This window comes from Fulvia fulva, chromosome 6, assembly GCF_020509005.1.
Source record: "Fulvia fulva chromosome 6, complete sequence".
Lineage (NCBI taxonomy): Eukaryota > Fungi > Ascomycota > Dothideomycetes > Mycosphaerellales > Mycosphaerellaceae > Fulvia > Fulvia fulva.
The window spans coordinates 4899642-4916290 of record NC_063017.1 but is presented as its reverse complement, the minus strand read 5'-3'; the positions used below and the strand labels follow the sequence as shown (position 1 = coordinate 4916290).

Here is a 16649-nt window from a genome sequence, read left to right as displayed (position 1 = left end):
GCGGGTTTCAAGCTTCTGACAGCGGCAAGAGTTCAGGCAAACGTCCCTCTCCAATAGCTCGTGGTGTGGCGCTCTTGGTGTGCTTGGAGCATTGACCTCGACCTCGAGCAGATTGTGCAGGCCGTGTTGGCTGTCAGGGAGGGTCAGTGGAACGGGTGTGTGATGCGCGGCGATATCGTTAATGCCATAGGCTTGATCAATCGGGTATTGAGGTTTTGATGTTGTTAGTATGGGAGTGTCAGCAGGAAACGCGAAGATGTGAGAGGCCAGCGCAGCGGGTCATGCCGCGATTCCTCCTTCGCACCTTCTGTTTTGTCTCTTGCTGCTTCCTCTCGTCGACATCGACTACACACCTCGCTATCTGCAACACTGTGTTCATGACATCCCCATCGCAACATGCATCACAGTGCCCTGCTGTCAGCTCTTGATGGAAAACAAGGTTGCGCGATGCATTGCACCCAGATGCCGCCGTCTCATCTTCGGCTTCACAGCGGCGTCTTTCAGCCACCTTTTCTTGGCCCTTTGGCTGTCTGCAACGGCCGGCTTCCCACCTCATCTCAAGCAACAAGTCGTGTGACAGCGCCATGCAGCACGCTTTGCAACGATGAAGTCTACGACTGTCACACTGGCGGGAGTCTTGAGTGTCACGGCGACGAGATGGAGAAGACAGATGCAAGCGGCTGTCCAGTCAGATCAAGGAATGCTGGGCGAACCCTCGAGAGCTTCTGTTCGCCATGCACGTCCATGTTTGCGGCAGAGTTTGTCGAAGGACTCTATCAAGAGCCAAATTCCGATTCACCGCCGCATCTGACTTCACCTTTGGAACCCGTCATCGACTAATGCATTTGTGTCTCCATACCACTCGCGAGTGACATCCAAACTTTCACAAGAGTTGTGATAGAGTTCAATGTAAGATCGCTGACGCTTTCCGCCAGGCTTATCATGCAACGCCCAGAATCTGCCTCAGTGTTGGCAGTCTTGGATACCGACAGTCTCGTCCGCGGATCTCCAGATCTGGCAATGCTGTACCACGCCGTTGCTGGGCGAACGGCGAGTCCGACAGCTTGCATGAAACTCTCATTGGGGACCCATGAGCATTCCAGGATTTAGTTTTGCCTGAGTGCGGAGATATCGTTGGCATGCAGCAACATCACTCCTTCGGATGCTTTCTTAAGACTATGCGGAGCCCTTGCTCCTCGCCCGTGCTGGAGTAGCTTTCTTGCCTGCTTTTGTCTTCTGCTTGTGCGCATCTTGGTATCGCTACACTTTCGTACCGCTTGCGTGACCTGGATCAGTCCATCAAGAGGTAGTTGCCGGGATGGATGAGAAGAGCCCGCAGCATGGCGTGGACTCTGATGTCAGCCATGAAGAGTTGCCAATGAAGAACAGGTCGGCTGTTGCCTCGATCAACCTGAACAAGAACCTCGATGCGAAGTACGAGGGATGGCTTGTCGGTCATAAGTATACTCACTGACAATGAACAGAGTCAGCAATCCATTGGCCGACATACCATACGATGAACTCATGCGCGATGTTGAGGTCTTTGCTTCGGAGAAAGGCCTCCAAGAGCATACCGAACTACTGAAGAAAGGCGCACTCATCGCCCAAGACCCTGCCAACTTCGAGAACCTCAACATTCTGGACGACGCCGACAAGGAAGCGCTTCGATTTGAGGCGGCACACAAGTGGAGGCACCCGGTCGCCCTGTACTTCACCATTATTGTATGCTCCATCGGCGCTGCTGTACAGGGTTGGGATCAGACTGGATCGAACGGCGCCAACTTGTCCTTTCCACTGGAGTTTGGCATTGGCTGCGGAGAAGATCCTACATGTCCCACTCAAATCCGCGACAGCTGGCTCGTTGGTCTTGTCAACGCTGGCCCATACATTGGAAGTGCTTTTATCGGGTGCTGGCTATCTGATCCTTGCAACTTCTACCTCGTAAGTTCACTCTACGATCAGCTCTAGATGTAGCTAATCTCAATGCCCACCACAGGGCCGCCGCGGTACCATCTTCGTCTCTGCTATCTTCTGTCTCATTACGCCTATCGGCGGTGCTTTGACACAGACCTGGGAACAGCTCTTCATCACCCGCATCTTGATGGGCATTGGCATGGGTCTGAAAGGCGCTTCTGTTCCCATCTTTGCCGCTGAGAACAGCCCTGCTAAGATCCGTGGCGCTCTGGTCATGTCCTGGCAGATGTGGACAGCCTTCGGCATCTTCCTCGGATTCTGTGCCAATCTTGCTGTATACTCAGTCGGAGATATTGCCTGGAGACTGCAGATTGGGTCGGCCTTCATTCCAGCCGTCCCTCTCACGCTCGGCATCTACTTCTGCCCCGAGTGAGTGCGATGGAGTGCCCTTCTGAGATACATGTGCTAACTTGACCCAGATCTCCAAGATGGTATATGAAGAAAGACCGGTATCCCAAAGCCTACAAGTCACTGCTGAGATTACGCTTTCAGCCACTCCAGGCAGCTCGGGATTTATACTACATCCACTGCCAGCTTCAGATTGAGAAGAGCATCGTCGGCGATAGCAACTATTTCAGCCGCTTCGCCCAGCTTTTCACGATTCCCCGTGTCAGGCGAGCCACTTTGGCCAGTTTCGTAGTCATGATTGCGCAGCAGATGTGTAAGTCACTATGCGTCCCAAACCTTTGTTCATCACTAACAGAGACGTAGGTGGTATCAACATCATTGCGTTTTACAGCTCTACTGTCTTCAAGGAGGCGGGCGTATCCGAGAGGACTGCACTCATCGCCTCTTTCGGATTCGGTCTCGTCAATTTTGTGTTCGCATGGCCCGCCATCTGGACAATCGACACCTTTGGTCGCTGGGCTTTGTTACTCTTCACCTTCCCGAACATGGCTTGGACTTTGCTTGCAGCAGGTCTTTGCTTCCTGATTCCCGGCGAAGGATCGGGGCGCCTTGGAGCGATTGCACTCTTCATCTATCTCTTCGCTGCCTTCTACAGTCCAGGAGAAGGACCCGGTATGGTGCATTGCTGTATTTTCAATCAATTCGGAGCTAATCACCATCGCAGTACCCTTCACCTACTCCGCCGAAGTCTTCCCGCTCTCGCACAGAGAAGTCGGCATGGGATGGGCAGTCGCGACATGTCTCTTCTGGGCTGCCGTGCTGTCCATATCCTTCCCAGCCATCCTGACCGCCATGACGCCGACTGGTGCATTCGGCTTCTACGCCGGCCTCAACGTCGTTGCTCTCATCATGATCTTCTTCTTCGTTCCAGAAACGAAGCAACGCACACTTGAAGAGCTCGACTACATCTTTGGCGTACCTACTGGCCGATTCATGCAGTACCAGACGACGGAAGCGTTTCCTTGGTGGTGAGTACGTTCCGGATGATGTGAGAGTGGCGTGCTGATGATGCATACAGGTTCAAGCGATGGGTCTTGTTCAAGAAGTCTGCAAAGCTCGCACCGCTCTACAGCTTTGATGAGACGATTGGTGAGCGAGAGTCTCGTAAGGTGAGCGTGGCATGAGATGAGCTATGCATTTCGTATATCCTACACATACTCTTGTAAGCATCGACATTTTGTTTCACCAGCGAGTGAATCTTCTCAAACATCAAGCTTGCCCGGTGGCATACATCGTTGATTATGAATGCAGTCTGGATAAATTGACAGCCTGTTTGGCAAATGGGTAGTGTGATGGTGTGGTAACCAGAGGACCACAACTGGTTGCTGAGATCCTGTGCTCAAACCTCATCCAGTCCTCAACGCCTAGACCAGCCTTCCTTTTCTCCATTCCACCGCACGATCATCTGCTCTGCCACCGACACGATCGACGTCACCACCAACGCGAACATGTCTGTCTCCACACGGGCACAAAGTGCAAGACGTTATCTCCAAAAGATCCTTGGCGCAGACACCCCTTCCGCTGATACCCCTTCCGCGAACATGCGAGTCTCCACCCGGACGCGAATTGCAAGCCGTAAGCGTCGAAAGATACTTGACGCAGAGACGCCTTCCGCTGATATCCCTTCCGCGGACACGCCTTCCACAGACACGCCTTCCGCAGCTGCTCGTGTCCTCGCCGTACCAGAGTTGCTAGAAATGATCATCCTCAACGTCGACTCTCACACCAAGGGACCCTTCATCACCAGCAACATCGCTGGTACTATGCAGCTGTGTCGTCTCGAGAAAGTCAATTGTGCCTTCCGCGATACTCTACGAAACAGTCCTAAGCTGAAGTTGTCGAAACAGGATGTCCAACTCTCAGCATATCCGAGCGCACACGCTGCGATGGTGTGGCTGCTTCGCGAGCTCGGACATAGCGGCTTCAGCCAGGCGACGTGCGAACAGGAGAACGCCGGCTGCCGCCCGGGCCTTCGCCAGCCCAGACATAAGTGCAATGGCAGCGACATCCAGCTCGAGCACTCACCCAGCTATTACACATCTGCTGATCGCAAACGACGGTTCAAGAAGGCTGTGAAGGAAGACTCGTCGTGGAAGTCGATCAGAATAACCAGGCCGCTGCTCATCTACTTCAAGGACAGGAGCCAGAGATACTGCCGGATCTACTCGGCGCAATCTACGCTGGGAGAGCTGTGGAGGGCACACGCTGACGAGCTCTAAAGGAGTCGTGACGGATATGAGATATGAAGGTTAAAGCGATGTAAGTAAGAATTGACGAGGCGAGCGTGCAGTGTAAGCAGCATGTAACCGGCAAGCATGTGCAAGATCGCGGGTCTGTGCTTCACAAGGATGTCGCCGCGCTGTAACTTCCATACTTATCGAGCTCAAGTTTGTTCCGTCCACTTCACATTGTCATACATCATCAAACCGACCACAGCACTTCACTCGCGCCAACATGGCTTCGCCTAAGGACATAGCTCAACAGCTTCTAGCACGCCAGCATCTGCAGCTGCAAGAAGAAGTTGAGGTGTTGAAGGTGGAGAACGAGTGTCTGCGGATCGAGCGTGACGAGAGTGTCGCGATGGCTGCCTATGCGCAGGACCACACACCACAGTCGATAAACCAATCTGGCGTTGAGTCTGCTGTAGTTGCCGACGCCGTGCGCGAGTTGGGCTTAGATGATCCGACCGTGGCGCGCGACGCTCTGACAACACACATGCATATCACATTACCGCTGAAGTCTCGGACCAGAGCACTCGAGTCGGAACTCGCGACTGTCAAGCTCGAGAAGGAGGATCTGCAGGACCAGACCGATCGTGAGTGTCGCTTGCGTGTGTTGGAGCGCTACTGACATCGCAACAGAGGCTGCCAGCAGACCGACTATAGCAACTCGCCGAGTGTTTGCTATCCCGGAACTCCTAGAGCAGATTCTGTTGAGCCTCAACTGCCACACGACCGGACCTTTCAGACTCAGCTCCGCTGCGGGAGCAAAGGAGCTCTGCCGTCTCGAGCGCGTCGACATTGCCTTCCATGCCACGATCACTGGTTCCAGGAAGCTTCTCGACTCGAGAAGTCTCCTCAGCCTGGATCGGACTCCCACAGAGTACGTCGCAGTCACTTGGCTATTGCGGGAGCTGGGTCACACCTACTTCAAGATCGCCGACTGCGAAGCACACGGCTGCATCTACCCCAGCGCATCGAGTGGGTGGAGGCACAAGTGCAATAACAAGAACTATCTACAGATCAAGCGCTCGCCGGGATACCAGGACGCCATCCTGTACAAGAGGGCGTTTGAGAAGGCTATCGAGAGTGACTCGTCCTGGCGTGAGCTGAGAATCGCAGCACACTTCAAGATCTACTTCACAGACCGACACGAATCTGACCCGATCTGGGTCGAGGAGCATATGCGTACTTTGGGCCAGATGTGGGACTGCCACAAGAACAAGCTGTGAGAAGATAGGAGTGACGTGGAGTGATTCCGAGATCCCCTCAAGGCCTGGATCATTCGGATGGTGATCTCGCCTGGGTTCAAACACTGCTGAATGGAAGCCATAAAGAGACGATTGAGGCTCAAAAAGCATGGCGGAGCGGGCTCTCCAGTAAACTGGCAAGAGCCAGATGCGAAGTATGTCCTCCAAGCATTGAACTTGAACCAACGTCTCTCTGTACAGCGCCGTAGCCCGAGCAAACCTCACAGAACAGCATCCTTCTTCTAACCCCTCACTTCCATCCACACCTCCATCTCACACTCGTACCACCCCCTTCCAATCCAGAGCACCCTCACGTCGCCTTCTCTCCCTTCGCCGCCGTCCCCCCCAACTCCACCACCTTAACAATCCCCCAAACGCCCCCAAGCACCACAACACACCCCACCTCAATCGCCAAAATCAACGCACAAACCTCATACGCCATCGGCGCCAACATCGCCAACGCCTCCCTCATCCTCAACACCAGCGCCAAAACCGTAACAACATGACAAAACGTCACACTCCTCGCCGCCGAAAGCGCCGTCTTCTTATCCTCCGCCGCGGAGACGGTCGGGGATCTTCCCGAGTAAAGTTTCGTCAAAGGTGGTCGGATCTGAAGGATCAGGAATGTGACGGCGGCCGTGGCGAGGAAGACGGCGATGGTGGTGGTTAGGAACATTATTGTCGATCCGATTGCCGGAAGGCCGACGTGGGTGAGGGCATGGCCGAAGCCTTCGAAGGGTGTGAAGGGGGCTGATGAGGGATTGGTGGCGGGCGTTGGGGTGGGGGGTCCTTCGATGCCGAAGCGGGTGACTGTGATGGTCTCTGTGACGGTGCGTGGCATTGCAGGTGGCGTGTCGGGGGTCGTGGTTATATGTGTGTTGTATACGGTATGCTCGATGTTGATGTTTGGTTGCTATGTTTGCAGGGTTAGTATATGACCCTTGCATGATTTTAGTGGGCTGACACCTTGTTACCGAAGTTTTAGCTCTGCAAGGTCGGAATTGGTGTGTGCGAGCGGTCTCTTTTGTGCGAGACTTGTAGAAGCTTTGAAAGTGGCGGTGAGAATTGGGGAAGCTTATGTGAGCTCTGCAGGATGCAGCATTCACTCACCATGAAAAAGGGTCGTGCATGTGACACAAAGTCCTTGGCAAGGATGAAGTTTGGAAATGCGGGAGAATGATCCTGGTCGACTTAGCGAAATGACTTCATTTGCTACCATATCCTTGACCGCGACCTCACTTCAATATTCTTCACTAGCTCTACAGCTATCACGTCCACTCTCACTTCCTAGCTAAAGCCCGCCTCCGATCTTCCGACCACGAAAATCGATCACTGCGTGAGCGAGCAACAGTCGATGAGTCTTGATCAACCTTATGATCAGTAGCAAAAAGCATATCCCCTGAGTCAAGAGTATGACGAGGCAACATTTCAGCAAGGAGAGTGAGTCTGACGAGATCGGCAGTTCCAGCTCTAGGTGCTGTGCCTTGACCAGTTGCGTCGTCAAGTCCAGATTGTATTCAGTGATGACAGCAGCTGCAAGAGCGCGAAGGTTCCTGGTGTAACACTGTCGAATGGTCTTGCATTCTGTTGGCCATGTCTTGAACAGCGTATAGATCACGCAGGTCAAGCCGCTGATGACCATAGCCACATCCAAGGGCATATCGATAGGAGCGGGCCTTATAGTGTCATGAGACTGTTGATCGGCTGGCAAGATTCGGCGTTGATTGACGAGAGTGGTGATGCTGTTCGCGGCGAAGGCCGAGCAGCTTCCGACGACTACTTGTGTGAGGAGACGAAAAGTGCAAGCGAGATTCATCTGCCTTTCTGTCGGTGTCTCTCGGAGCTGAACGTGAGCAAAAGGATCCGCCATGCTGTCTGTGTGTGTGTGGTTGAGCGTTGTGGATGCCACTGCAATTCGTACATCCTGGAAGTCTGTTTTATCTTTGCCATAATGATTGTTGCGACTGCACTCTGTCGGCCCCATCTTTGTTCGCTGCAGCTTCTGGAACCCTCGAGTGCAGGGACACATCTGGCAGTGGCGCTGCGTAAGCCGATTGATCTGGAAGCGCGGATACAGACACGTGCCAGCATGTCATGCTCGAGCTTGGTGAGTCTGCAGTACCCACGAGACTGGATCCGACTGCACCAACACGCGATCCGAATACCTAAGGCACCGCAGCCTTTGGCTTCTTCCTCACCATATTAGTGCTCAGAACATTGACTGCAGGAACCGCTTCCTGCTGTGCCTCCGCTGGTGCAACATCGTTGGCTTTCCTCTTCTTCCGGATCATGCCGCCAAGATCGTTGACGGTATTCCCATTCCCCTGGCCGGCGCCCACGAGTGTGGTCGCATTCGCAGTGCCTTCTACACGGAACGAGAAATCGCCACTCCCTGAAATGCCGATGACCTCTTTTACCCACTTCGATGTTGATTGCACAGATATGTCGAGGTTAGCAAAGTCCAGCTGAAGGAGAGTGTGGATCACTTTGTCGTAGCCATCCTTCGAGACGGCTAGACCCTCACCATCCTGGACCGAGGCGTGGGACAAAGTCGACGAGTCTGCCTTCTTCAATCGTGGCTGTCTTGGGATGACGGGACCCGTCAGTGGCTTGCGCCGCTTCTTCTTGGGACTGCTGCACAACGGAACTGAAGGATCTGACGTCGGCTGAAGATCATTCGTGGGTGGCAAAGACTCTTGACTGAAAACTGTCTCCTGGCTGTTGAAATCGGTCATCTGAGAACCACCTTGGCTTTCACCCAAGCCATGCGCATCACTTCCTTCGGGCGAGATGACCAGCCATAGAAAGCCAACTGCCCTACCAGACGAGCATTCCTGCCTAAACGCCATCATTTCCCAGAACTGATCGAGGCTACGAACAGAATTCCATCTGCCGCTCTTACGCTTGGAAGGACTGATCGTAACCTCTGCGTCGTGGGCGATGCCAATCTCCTCGTCCAGATCGGTCATGTATCTTGCCTTCGGATCGTCTTCGAATCGTGGTAGCAGACACCTTGGTGGTGCGTGCTCGGGCAAGCCCCTGGTGCGAGCAAGGTCCATCAATGGGTGCTCTGGTTTCCATCGTGGCGTCGTGTCCGGCGAAGTCGTAGCTGGAGTTGGCATGAAAGATCGGAGCTCGTTCTTCGCAAACCCAGGCACCGTAAGATAGCCCTGGTATCGAACGTCGGGTTCTACGGGTTGGTTTGACGAATTTTCGTTCGTCACACCATTCGCGATGGTACAAATGTTAGTGACATCGGTCGACGTTCCCGAACGAGGTATGATCGGGTCCAACACACGAGCCCACCACTTGATAAGTTGCCTGTCATCTAGGACATGCTTTGTCTTGCTATCAGCCGACCCGGGAAATAGATACTGCGCTTGCGCCCGAGCGAACAGCGAGATCACGACCTTTCGTCGGGGATGTCTTCGCAGTTCTTTGTTGGCAAGATATTGCAGCAAAGTTGTGACTGTAGTCTTGACAGGTGATGGCTTGACCTTTGAAGTGTGTGCTGTAGAGTCCACCTTGCTGATGAATATGGTCGTGAGCTGCTTGGTAGTGTATACCGATACCTCGATGGCGAAGCTGATCACATCTCGTGGCTGCTGACTTGTGGCGTTCGTCGTCGATGTCGCCTCTGAGTCCGGACTTATGCTCACAGCTAGAAAGTGACCAGCCACGCGCGTTTTCTCTGCTTGTTGACCTGGCAAGGCCGAGAACAGAGGCTCGCAAGCTTTCGGTCTTGACCTCACATATCGAACATTTGCATTGAATCCCGTCGGTAGTGCAGCTTTGAGGTCGTCCTTGAGAGTCATGCTGCCTGCTCGAAAGTATATGATATGCTGTAAGATAATGGGCCGCTATCCAACGCGTTGTCCGACTGTGGTAGAGCTAATGAGCAAGAGATCAAGATGGAATAGCAGAGATATGTTGGAAGTGAAGGAAGGAAGACGGGTGAAAGACGCGCTATAAATTAAAATGCAAGCGAAGGAGATGACTCCGGTGAGGCACGAAATCAGGCATGACTCTCATGCCCGCTTCGCCGCAAAGTCTCCCAGACACGCCAACGACCTCAATGCCATACCACAACACTTCCCTCACACCTCCCTCACACCACCATGAAACCCTCAACACCCTCCTACATCTGCGCAACCTGTGCCCGCGCTCTCCGAACCCAATCCTCCAAACCACCCGCGTTTCGGACCTTCACCACCACCTCATCCACTCCAGCACCACGCAACGAACCCTCCGAAACCCCACCCCGATGGCAACAAACGCCCCCCGCCATGCGCATGCCCATCCGCCTGCGCCCCGAACCCAACCAACCCGTCTGGACCGTCAACGACTCGCTCGAGAACCTCAACAGCGCCTACGATACCTTCATCGGGTCCGCGGTGCCCAGGAAGCGAGGCTCTGAACTGCTAGATGAGGAGACGAAGTGGCTGGCCATCACACACAAATCCTTCGATCACGGGCGGAGAGGCTTCAACGATCGGCTGTCATTCTTGGGGAAGAGGATTCTAGATCTGCAGTGTTCCCTGGGCCTGCTGAGTATGCCGCAGCCGGAGGGGATGAGGGAAGTCAATGGGAAGGATGTGTTTAAACACCGGGCGTTGGAGGGACTCGGTAAGTACAAGTCCACGTTTCAAAAAGAGCTGTGAGAGGAAGCATGGACTGATCTTTAGCCAGAGAACATAACACCCTTCGCGAAGCAGCAAGTCCTCGATCCATCACGGCTAGCATCACTAGCAAATCAATACGGCATCGATCGCGTCGTGCGCTGGAAGCCGAAGAAGAGCGATAATCTGGAAGGTTCGGGTGTGGAGACGGTTCTCGCGCATACGATATACAGCGTGATAGGGGCATTGGCCATGCAGAGAGGCGGCGAGGTGGCAGCCAAGGTCGCAAGAGAAAGAGTCTTGCAGCCATTGGGATTGAGATGAGAAGCGGGAGTGATGGTCGGTTGTACAGGGATTATTGTATACATTACATTGTACAGCTAGAGTACAGGCGCATGCTGTGAAGCGATGCAGCGCGGCAGCGATCAACTCACAGCGCGTGGGTATCGAGCATTTCATCAATCGTCGTAAGCCATCGTCAAATCTCTTCAGTCTTTCTCGTTCGGGCGCAGGTGGTAGTAATGCAATGGGTATGCTCAGTCGATCAGAGCACCCAGAATCAAACTCTGGACAACGAACTCGTCATCCACAATTCGCACATTTCCGCTTGTGACGGAGTGCTTCTTTTCCCCGCCCCCAGCAGCATCGCTGCCTCTCTTGCGTTTCTTGCCGGAAGCTGCTTTACCGCCAAAAAGCGCTCTCTCAGCTTCAGCAATGGCACCGTCCACATACACCCAGATGGTGCTTTCGGGATCGGCTTGTACGGCAGCCTTCGCCTCCTGCAGGTCATTGACACGCTGGACCTTACCCGCGCCGAGGGCGAGAGTCAGGAAGGCATACGTCTTGCGCTTCTCCCAGCCAGACTTGCCTTTCTTCGGTGCTACAATAAGCACAGTGTCTCCGTTAAGCAACAGCGATCGCGCTGGGATGATGTTGCCCGCCCGAGCTTCGGTGGCATCGTAGGTGTCGAGTGGGCGTGATCGCACCGCACCACCCAGATAGCTGCTTTCACCTGCAGGAAGCAGGTATCTATCCCAAGGAACTGGATTAGGCTGGCCCTCGGCAAGAGTTGCATTCTTCGAGGCATCCATCGAGTGTGCAATCCAGCGACCAGATATAGTCGGCAAGCCCAGTGCGAGAGCTTGCATGTACTTGGCTCGTCTGCTGTGCTTGTCGGCAATGACAGCCACGAAGCCAATGTCCTTGTATTCATCCTTGAGACGCAGCCCAGATTGGTCTTGGTCTATGCCTTTCTTCGGGGTTTTCTTCTTAGGCGAAATCGAAGCTGCCTCACCAATAGTGGGAAGCTCAAATAACTGCTCAAAGCCATCGTCGAGCACGAGACCGCCATTGCGCCGGATCGTACGTGTGATGCTACCCTTTTCGGTATCGTTCGAGACGTATGAGACAGCGAACGCCATGTTGCTGAAGATGGCAGTGGGCATGTCGCTGGTCGACGATGCCACCGAGCCTTCACGTAGATGCGATGTTCTGCTTGTTGATGTCCTGACCTTGGCTGATGCTACAGGGCGCCGCGACCTCGAAGCTGGGGTGTCCGTACTTGGTGTACCCGCTCGTGTTGAAGGCGTATTAGCGCGTGCCTGCGGCTGCTCAGCCTTATTTTTCGTCTTGACCAAGGTCGGATCGAAGTTTCGACCCTTAAAGTTCGCCCACATCGACATATTGAAGTACAGCTCACTAATCAGTACCGTATGTGTCTCGACGGCATCATCAGACGGCGCAGGAGCGTCCTTTGACATGCTGTTGCGACTTGCCTTGGCCTGCACCTGGACCCTGATGTTTCCATAAATGTCTGTGACCAAAGCACGCTCCTCTCGTGATGCAGGTGCAGGTCCGAATCCAGTGACGATCCACTGCTTGTTCCGAAGGCCAGCTTTGTCTACTCTGACGGTCTCGCCAATCTGAATGTCAAGACTGCGGACGTGCTGAGTCTCGATGCTCGTCACTGTTTCGTCGTCAAATTTCAGGCTGTAAGTGGTCCCATCTGGAGACACGCCAAGCCACGTCGCAGGATAGAAGCCGTTGTAGCTGCCTTTAAACCACGCAAAGATCCGCTTGGGCGCCACTATAGTCTTGTCGCCAGCTTCTGCTTGGCCGTGCTGTTCGCTATGCAGCGGATCGTCTGAAAAGTGATCTGCGTCGTGGAAATCGTCGCCTTCATTCTCGGCGATGGTTGTGATGTCGGCTTGCACTGCCTGCTCGTCATCATTCGTCTCTTCCTCTTGGACCTGTTCGTGTTCCAGCTCGTCATGTTCAGAGTCGTCTTCTTCGGCATAATTCTTGACTGGTGCTCGCTTGCTGCTGGTAGAAGTTCTGCTTGGTGCGACCACCTCTGACCTACTCGACTTCCGTCTGGACGCCCGACCGTAGGTCTTCTTCTTAGTCGAATCGATGACTGGTCTGGTCTTTACAAGTTGCGATACAGCATCGGAGCCGGCTTTCTCACGAGCGAGCATACTCTCTGAGCTGTACGATTGTGCTTTAAGCTCAGTCACTATCGGCACAGCCGGTGCCTCGTTTGCTTTGCTGGGGCTGTTTCGAAGGGCTTTCGGAGTCGGCTCAGGACGCGAGAGCTCATCCTCGTCTTCGGCATCCTCAGCGGTGACATCAGGAGGGACAGACTGGTGAGAACCTTCCTCTTCCACAGTGTCAGGGACCACGGGCACCGGAGGAGCGGCCTCAGAAGAGACAAGGTCGAAAGGTTGCTCTCGTGCGATCTTACGGCGCTTATACTGCCTCGCCGGTTCTTCCAGTGGGTCCGAAGTCACATTGAGGACCGCGCGGTCTTCGTCGGTCATGACCTTCTCAAAGACATCATCGACATCAGCCATCGCGTCGAAGCTGCCAACTGCGCTGGTAGCATCTGTGGCCATTGAGCTAAAGCGGCGTACTCCAGCACGCTTTCGAGGTGAATCATCTGTACGCCTGCTCTGTTGACTTGCGAACACTTTCGCAGGGGATGGCGCGGCCGAGCTCTTCGCAGCAGGCGAGCGTGCAGAAGCTGAGACGTGAGTTCGGGCGGTAGAATAAGGAGCACCGTTGCCAGTCTCTTGAGTCTCCTCGTCTTCTGATTCCTCGAGGGCCGTCCGAGGTCTCTCTTGCTCAGCGTCAGGCAGATCACTTTCGGGGATTTCTTGCTCAGTTGACTCTTCGTTTGTCGACTCGCATCCGTTCTGAAACTTCTCACGCAACTCCTGATACTGTACAGACGCCTCGCCAGTGCCGTTGGACAGTGTGCTATCAGCAGTAAACCTAGGTGGACTACTAGGCACTCGAACAATATCAAATGGTCGCTCAGCATTAGCCTGGGACGCGGGTATTGTTGGTGGCGCCATGCGTTGTGACGATGCTGTCGCTTGCTCCTCGCTAGTCTTGCCCTGATGGTAATGGGACCCAGGAACGAATGATGACGTGGAGGACTGGACAATCTGTCGGATGCCCTGACTGTGTCTGTCTTCGACTGCAGGTTGAGAATCTGCAATCGTAGACTGCTGAGTGCCCTCTGTCACATTGTTCCCAAGCTGGGTACCATTGCCATCGTTCACTGTAATGGCTTGCTCGGCTTCCAGTTCTGACTGGTTCAGGCCCTCACTTTCTGCGATTGACTGGTGGTCGTCTTCCTCATCGTGGTCATTGCCCTGACTCTTAAGCACAGCTTGACCAAGCTCATCGTACTCGTCGTTCTCGGTGGCATCGTCAGCGTGTTCCTCGAACTCCTCATCGTGTCGAGGGCTCTCGGGCAGACCCTCATCGTGCTGCTCTTCTTCAGGCTCAGGCTCAGGCTCAGGCTCAGGCGCATCCTCCTCAGCTGCGAGCTCGTCATCTGATATATCCTCGAAGCTAATTCGCTTGCCTCGCTGAATTGTTCCTGGTGTCACCAGATCGATCATTGCATTGGGCTTCTTGCTGGGAGAGGGTCGTGATCGCGCTGGATATGACGTTCCCAGCCGCGCTGCATCTTGCTTGGCTTGCTCACTGAAGGCTCGGCGCATATTCCTAATGTGCAGCCTACGATCTTCAGAGTCTTCAAACTCGTCATCGTCTGAGAGGGTTTCTCCTCGTGCCTCCCGCTGCGCTTGTCTACGAGCTTCCATCTTCAATCTCCGCCGCTCTTGAGACTCTTTCATGCTTGTGTAAGTATCTCTCGGCTCACCTGGAGCTGATCGCGGCCTAGTCTCTTTGAGTAGAGCGGGTGATGAAACAAATTGTCGAGCGGGCGAGGAGGTTAGGTTAAGCTCGTTCGATGTGGGCGACGGTCGCGAGGCTATCGGATCTGAACGTGGACCATCTGGTAATGGCGACGATTGATCCTGGAACAGCTGAGTGTTTGTCATCATCGGCGGCTTCGAGGCACTGAACCCAAAAGCCTGCGAATAGTGCGGTGTCTTCTTCAGTGTGATGGCTGATGTAGGTATCTCGTCCTCAGCCTTGCGCTTCTGCCCCGCAAGCGCGGGCGTTTCAGGCATTGTCGGTCTTGCCGGTGCCTCGATTTGTGTCTCGGGGTTTTGTGATTCCAACAGTTCCTCGAAATCCTGGGTGGACGTGACAGGCGACTGCTGCTGGGTGTTCCACTGCAGATCGACATAGCCTGTCTGACCCTCTTGTAGCGTGTGTTGCGTCTTACTGATGACGGAGCCAATAGTGTTGTAGGTATTTGGCGACGTGTCCAGCAGTGTCTCGTGGGTCTTCGGCGTCGCGGCGATAGGCACTGGAGGCTTCTGCGGCGTGGCGTGATGTGATATGTTCGATCGCGCGACCATTGACTCCGTGTACAGCTGGGAGTCGAATGGCTGTGTATCCTCTGGTGCCATACCTCCATGGAAGGACTTGGCTTTGGTCAGCTGCACGAAGGCGTCCTGCGACGGACTCGATTGTATCATAGCCTCCATCTCGGCTGTGGGTGCACTCTTTGAGGGTGACAATCGCGGTATGCGCCTCTTCTTCATAGACTCTGGGGTCTGCAATGATGGCTCGCCAGACTCGGGGACGTTGGACTCGCCATCCACATCTGCCGACTCTTGTACTGTCGCAGGCGCGCCGCTCTCAGGCACGTCGTCGATCGCATTGAGGTTTGACGCCGCCTGCTCGGTGATATACCGCTCGTGTGTCTCCCCAGACTCGAGGTGCTGGAACTGCGGCGCGTTGTAAGGTTCGGCGTCCTAGGATGGCATTGCGTCAACTCCCGCCGCGTTCAATGTTGCACAGACAAGGGATGGAAATCATGGTATATGAAGACTGCCACTCACCTCGTCCAGATCCTTCTTGGCCTGCAGCAGCACCGACTGCGGCACGCTGCCCATGCTGCTGTCCGTCTCCACCGACGCCATGACTCCCCTGCAGCTCCGCAATGTCGAATGTCATGTGTCGCATTTGGCGAAAGTCGAGAAGTTGGAGACGGAGACGCGGGGCGCGCGTTGATTGGACTTTCGCGTATACCTCCGGAGGTATGTCGCGGATCGAGGCGCAGTCACGTGTGAGAGCAGGTCCGTGACATGTCGGCAAGGATCTTGCTAGCGACACATTGTCTAGACTTTCTCAACATAAGCGTGCGAACAGTTTCTCACACACGCCGACATCTCTTCCTGGAGCTGCGCATAGAACCGCCATCTTCATCATACACCGACAGACGCAGAAACAGCGACAGACGCACAAACAGCGACAGACGAGATGGGCAACGGAGCCAAGTAGGCAATTGTGGGTCCTCCATCAAAGTGTCAGCACTGACATGGCCAACAGAGCACAGCAAAAGCGCGATCGCGCGAAGGAAAAGGGACCCAAGGAGGCCAAGAGCCAGCTGAAATCTGTACGCACTTTCAACTCATCACGACGACAGACTGTGGAGTGAAGAAGACTGACGGGTGTAGAACCTCGCCGCCAAGTCCATCAAATGCAAGACCTGCTTCCAGGACTTCCAGAGCACCACCAGCCAGAAGATGCTGGGCGAGCACGCTTCAAACAAGCACAACAAGGCCTTTACCGACTGTTTCAACGGCGACGACGGTGTGGCCAAGTAAGGCCTCGAGCCAAAAGTTTGACGAGATACCCACTGGCGTTTGCATTTGCGACCACGAATAGATGTCATTACAAGCGTATTAGCGACTTTATCAAATTGCGTTTCATGTCGCGACGCTCATCTGCGTCTAACAGACCGTTCATTG

The 16649-nt window shown here is 54.3% G+C and overlaps 8 protein-coding genes across 8 annotated transcripts; 5 read left to right on the top strand and 3 right to left on the bottom strand.

The window, feature by feature from the left end:
• Positions 1-1318: 1318 nt before the first annotated feature.
• Positions 1319-3506, top strand: CLAFUR5_07724 (putative polyol transporter 6; the record flags this gene model as incomplete). Its single annotated transcript, XM_047906872.1, has 7 exons — positions 1319-1434; positions 1485-1941; positions 1997-2343; positions 2394-2635; positions 2686-2994; positions 3047-3350; positions 3401-3506. The coding sequence occupies 7 exons, from the start codon at positions 1319-1321 to the stop codon at positions 3504-3506; spliced, it is 1881 nt and encodes a 626-aa protein (XP_047762816.1).
• A 324-nt stretch (positions 3507-3830) lies between these two features.
• CLAFUR5_07723 (uncharacterized protein) lies at positions 3831-4601 on the top strand (the record flags this gene model as incomplete). Its single annotated transcript, XM_047906871.1, has 1 exon — positions 3831-4601. One exon carries the CDS (start codon positions 3831-3833, stop codon positions 4599-4601), a length of 771 nt encoding a protein of 256 aa, XP_047762819.1.
• A 235-nt stretch (positions 4602-4836) lies between these two features.
• CLAFUR5_07722 (uncharacterized protein) lies at positions 4837-5833 on the top strand (the record flags this gene model as incomplete). Its single annotated transcript, XM_047906870.1, has 2 exons — positions 4837-5197; positions 5244-5833. 2 exons carry the CDS (start codon positions 4837-4839, stop codon positions 5831-5833), a joined length of 951 nt encoding a protein of 316 aa, XP_047762818.1.
• Positions 5834-6161: 328 nt separating this feature from the next.
• CLAFUR5_07721 (uncharacterized protein) lies at positions 6162-6692 on the bottom strand (the record flags this gene model as incomplete). Its single annotated transcript, XM_047906869.1, has 1 exon — positions 6162-6692. The coding sequence occupies one exon, from the start codon at positions 6690-6692 to the stop codon at positions 6162-6164; it is 531 nt and encodes a 176-aa protein (XP_047762821.1).
• Positions 6693-8016: 1324 nt separating this feature from the next.
• CLAFUR5_07720 (Histone acetyltransferase) lies at positions 8017-9666 on the bottom strand (the record flags this gene model as incomplete). Its single annotated transcript, XM_047906868.1, has 1 exon — positions 8017-9666. The coding sequence occupies one exon, from the start codon at positions 9664-9666 to the stop codon at positions 8017-8019; it is 1650 nt and encodes a 549-aa protein (XP_047762820.1).
• Positions 9667-9969: 303 nt separating this feature from the next.
• On the top strand, positions 9970-10794 carry CLAFUR5_07719 (uncharacterized protein; the record flags this gene model as incomplete). Its single annotated transcript, XM_047906867.1, has 2 exons — positions 9970-10477; positions 10541-10794. The coding sequence occupies 2 exons, from the start codon at positions 9970-9972 to the stop codon at positions 10792-10794; spliced, it is 762 nt and encodes a 253-aa protein (XP_047763386.1).
• Positions 10795-11006: 212 nt separating this feature from the next.
• On the bottom strand, positions 11007-15818 carry CLAFUR5_07718 (DNA repair protein crb2; the record flags this gene model as incomplete). Its single annotated transcript, XM_047906866.1, has 2 exons — positions 11007-15650; positions 15738-15818. The coding sequence occupies 2 exons, from the start codon at positions 15816-15818 to the stop codon at positions 11007-11009; spliced, it is 4725 nt and encodes a 1574-aa protein (XP_047763387.1).
• Positions 15819-16158: 340 nt separating this feature from the next.
• On the top strand, positions 16159-16505 carry CLAFUR5_07717 (uncharacterized protein; the record flags this gene model as incomplete). Its single annotated transcript, XM_047906865.1, has 3 exons — positions 16159-16175; positions 16228-16294; positions 16356-16505. The coding sequence occupies 3 exons, from the start codon at positions 16159-16161 to the stop codon at positions 16503-16505; spliced, it is 234 nt and encodes a 77-aa protein (XP_047763392.1).
• Between the last annotated feature and the right edge of the window lie 144 nt (positions 16506-16649).